Genomic DNA, 4,356 nt, shown 5'->3' on the forward strand with positions numbered 1-4,356 from the left:
TGACCCCCCCCCCAATACATTCCGCCTTAATATGACATCCCTTTAATAGACCCCTTAAAGCAGGGGTAGCCAAACTCCGGCCCTCCAGCTGTGGTGGAACTACAAATCCCATGAGGCATTGCAAGATTCTCACAGCCACAGACATGACTCCCGGAGAGAGATGCATCATGGGATTTGTAGTTTCACCCCACAGCTGGAGGGCCGGAGTTTGGCTACCCCTGCCTTAAAGTGTACGTTCAGCCCAAATTTTTTTGACAGAATGGGGGAGGATTGGGACGCCTGTCGGGGGGGTTTTTATGGCTCTTTGACTCACCGACAATAGTTCCCCCAATCAGGGCAAAGGATAAAGCCACCAGCAGAGCCAGGGACTGGTACATGGCTTGAGACTGGGCCGTGCGGGTGCCATCGGCGATCAACGGGAAAACGTCCTCCATGCTGCAAGAGGAAGCAGAAAAGGTATTTCGGATGTGAAAGCAACAACAACGAAAAGATGATCCGTGGACGAGCCGCTTCTGAGGGCCTCACCCGCCGCCGTACACGTCTGCGGTAGCCACCAAGGCTACGATGGAGCCTATCATCGCCCCCAGAATGCCGGGCATGCCGTGCAGGTTGTGGACCCCACACGTGTCCTGGATCTTCAGTTTGGAATCCAGCACGGGCTGCGGAGGAAAGGCGACACGTACGTCATAGGTCTGCGTGTGAGGACGTTCCGGAAAGGGTGGTCAGTCCGCGGCTTACCGTTAAAAATTTGTATCCGAGGGTGGAGACGATCCCAGCTAAGGATCCGGCGATCATAGCACCGAACGGCGTCAACATCATCTCCGCAGACGTGCCAACTGCAACGCCACCGGCCAATGCGGCGTTCTGAATGTGGACCTGTTATAAAAGGGGATTTCATGATATGAGAAGCGGTCCCAGTGGGCCCCACGCCCTCATAGCACACATCTAGAGGCCACCAGTCTTAGTACCAACACTTTACCCTGGACTTCTAGAAGATGAGCAGCCCAGGACCTTCATGAGGTCCACAACTCTTCACTGAGCCCCACGTTTTCATAGCACACATTCGGAAGCCACTGGTCTTGGGTACCAACACCTGACCCAGGACATCTAGACATTGAACGGCCGAGGACCTTCATGGGTTCCACAAATCTTTAGTGAGCTCCACATCCTCATAGCACACATTCGGAAGCCACTAATCTTGGCTACCAACACTTTGCCCAGGACCCCTAAGTGTTGAGCAGCCCAGGACTTTATGAGGTCCACAACTCTTCACTGAGTCCCACGTCCTCATAGCACACATCCAGAATCTTTCAATCTTTGGTGACAACACTTTGACCCCTTTGACTTTGAACACTTTGACTACCCTTAACCTCTGGGCATTGAATGGCCAAAGACCTTCATGAGGTCCACAACTCTTCACTGAGCCCCACTTCCTCATAGCACACATCCAGAAGCCACCAATCTTGGGTACCAACACTTTGCTTAGGACCCCTAAGTGTTGAGCAGCCCAGAACCTTCATGAGGTCCCCCAACTCTTTACCGAGCCCCATGTCTTCATAACACACATCCAGAATCTACCAAGCTTTGGTGACAACACTTGACCCAGGACCTCTAGACATTGAACGGCCCAGGACCTTCATGATATCCACAACTCTTCAGTGAGCCCCACATCCTCATAGCACACATCCAGAAGCCATCAATCTTTGGTGACAACACTTTGATCCCTTTGACTTTGAACACTTCGAATACCCTGGACCTCTGGGCATTGAGCAGCCCAGGACCTTCATGAGGTCCACAACTCTTCACTGAGCCCCATGTCTTCATAGCACACATCCAGAAGCCATTAATCATGGGTGACAACACTTGACCCTGGACCTCACATCCAGAATCTTGGGTACCAACACTTTGCCCAGGACCACTAGAAGATGAGCAGCCCGCTACCTTCATGATGTCCACAAGTCTTCACTGAGCCCCACATCCTCATTGCAAACATCCAGAAGCCACCAATCTTTGGTGACAACACTTGACCCAAGATATAAGCATTAAGTGGCCCAGAACCTTCATGGAGGTCCACAACTCTTCAGTGAGCCCCAGGTCCTCATAACACACATCCAGAAGCCACCAATCTTGGAACCAACACTTCACCGAGGAACTGTGATGGGTTACTAAGGGAGAACATGTATCAGGACTGTGATGGGTCACTAAGGGAGAACATGTATCAGGACTGTGATGGGTCACTAAGGGAGAACATGTATCAGGACTGTGATGGGTCACTAAGGGGGAACATGTATCAGGACTGTGATGGGTCACTAAGGGAGAACATGTATCAGGACTGTGATGGGTCACTAAGGAGGGACATGTATCAGGACTGTGATGGGTCACTAAGGAGGAACATGTATCAGGACTGTGATGGGTCACTAAGGGAGAACATGTATCAGGACTGTGATGGGTCACTAAGGAGGGACATGTATCAGGACTGTGATGGGTCACTAAGGAGGAACATGTATCAGGACTGTGATGGGTCACTAAGGGAGAACATGTATCAGGACTGTGATGGGTCACTAAGGGAGAACATAGATGACCTGGGAGGGGGTCATAACCATTTCCTGATTTGGGCTTCTCACCATATCGAGCTTTCCTTCACCGTTCAGCAGGGAGGACAAGGCGAACGTGGCCAGCGTGCAGGCGGCCAGGGAGTAGTAGGTGTTCATCACCGTCCTATGCTGGTCATCACCGTGAGCCGTGACGGCGGAGTTGAAGCTGGGCCAGAACATCCACAAGTAGATGGTTCCTAGAAGGAAGAAGGAACATGGATCAGGACTGTGATGGGTCACTAAGGAGGAACATGTATCAGGACTGTGATGGGTTACGAAGGAGGAACATGGATCAGGACTGTGATGGGTCACTAAGGAGGAACACGTATCAGGACTGTGATGGGTTACGAAGGAGGAACATGGATCAGGACTGTGATGGGTCACTAAGGGCCCCTTAGTGACCCATCACAGTCTTGATCCATGTTCCTCCTTAGTAAGGGGGAACATGTATCAGGACTCCGGTGCTGCGGCAAGTCAAGCATGTAAATTGCTTTGCCAGCAAGCCCAGCATGTACCTACCGATCATTGCAAAAAGGTCCGAGTGGTAGACCGACCCCTCCCTCTGGCGGCTCTTGTCCAGGTGAGGTCTGTAGAGCACCCGAGAGACCACCAGGCCAAAGTAGGCCCCGAACGTGTGGATGGTCATGGAGCCGCCGGCATCTTTGGCCTAAAAAACCGGGAACATAAAAAAGGATAAAACCATAAAATTGTTTCCGGCAGGAAAGGGATCTCCGGGGAAAGTTCCGCCATGAGTGATATGTATGCGGCAGGCAGCCGAACCGGCCAATGAGAAGACGAGATCCTAGACACATGAGCGTATTTTCTTTCTGGGCCCTGGTATTCCTCGGGGGTGGAGTCTAGAAGTAGGCCCCGCCTATGCGCAGCCCCTCCCCTCGTTCCCATCGCACTTACCCCGACTACGTTCAGTATAATGTACTCGTTGATCCCGAAAAGCGTCACTTCGAACAGCGTCATGACGACGAGCTGGACGGGACTGGTTTTGCCGAGGACGGCCCCGAAGGAGATGAGGACGGCCCCCGTGCAGAAGTCCGCGTTGATCATGCTGCAATAAAGAGAGCGACACGGCGCTGTGACTTCATCTTCACTTCCTGTCCCCGGAGAGGCAGCAGGAAGTCAGGGAGAATCTCTCCAACGTCGGGAGAATTCCCAACTCCTCGGAACCGGAGCGGAACAATCATATCTTGTTTTTGTTTGACTGTTTTTTTTGTTTTTTTACTTAACTTTATTGCTATCTCACAGGAGCTAACAGGCCCCTCGGTGTGATATCATCTGGAGGCGAGAGGTTCTCTTTATTGAACCTGTCACCTCCAATACAGGAGTCGCACAGCAACTCTGACCCTAACCCTGACCTTTGCTAACTCTAACCCTAACTCTAATGCTAACCCTAACCCTGACACTAATCCTAACCCTGACCCTCGCTAACTCTAACCCTAACTCTAACCCTGATCCAAACCGCTAACCCTGACCCTAACCCTGATCCAAACCGCTAACCCTGACCCTAACCCTGATCCAAACCGCTAACCCTGACCCTAACCCTGATCCAAACCGCTAACCCTGACCCTAACCCTGATCCAAACCGCTAACCCTGACCCTAACCCTGATGCTAACCCTGACCCTAACCCTCGCTAACTCTAACCCTGACCCTAACCCTTACCCTCGCTAACTCTAACCCTGACCCTAACCCTGACACTAACCCTGACCCTAACCCTCACGCTCACCATCGCTCACTCTAACCCTGACC

The 4,356-nt window shown here is 52.0% G+C and overlaps 1 protein-coding gene across 1 annotated transcript in view; it reads right to left on the minus strand.

The window, feature by feature from the left end:
• The window catches only part of LOC108802041 (ammonium transporter Rh type B-B), a 17,298-nt gene that overhangs the window by 1,995 nt on the left and 10,947 nt on the right, over positions 1-4,356 (minus strand). The window contains exons 3-8 of the mRNA XM_018573927.1: positions 3,507-3,657; positions 3,114-3,261; positions 2,625-2,791; positions 739-876; positions 526-659; positions 314-435 (exon numbers count right to left, since the gene is read on the minus strand). Coding sequence (XP_018429429.1) covers positions 314-435; positions 526-659; positions 739-876; positions 2,625-2,791; positions 3,114-3,261; positions 3,507-3,657 — 860 coding nt within the window. The remainder of the gene's footprint in view (positions 1-313; positions 436-525; positions 660-738; positions 877-2,624; positions 2,792-3,113; positions 3,262-3,506; positions 3,658-4,356) is intronic.

This window comes from Nanorana parkeri, unplaced genomic scaffold (genome assembly GCF_000935625.1).
Source record: "Nanorana parkeri isolate BGI_ZX_2015 unplaced genomic scaffold, ASM93562v1 scaffold2621, whole genome shotgun sequence".
Lineage (NCBI taxonomy): Eukaryota > Metazoa > Chordata > Amphibia > Anura > Dicroglossidae > Nanorana > Nanorana parkeri.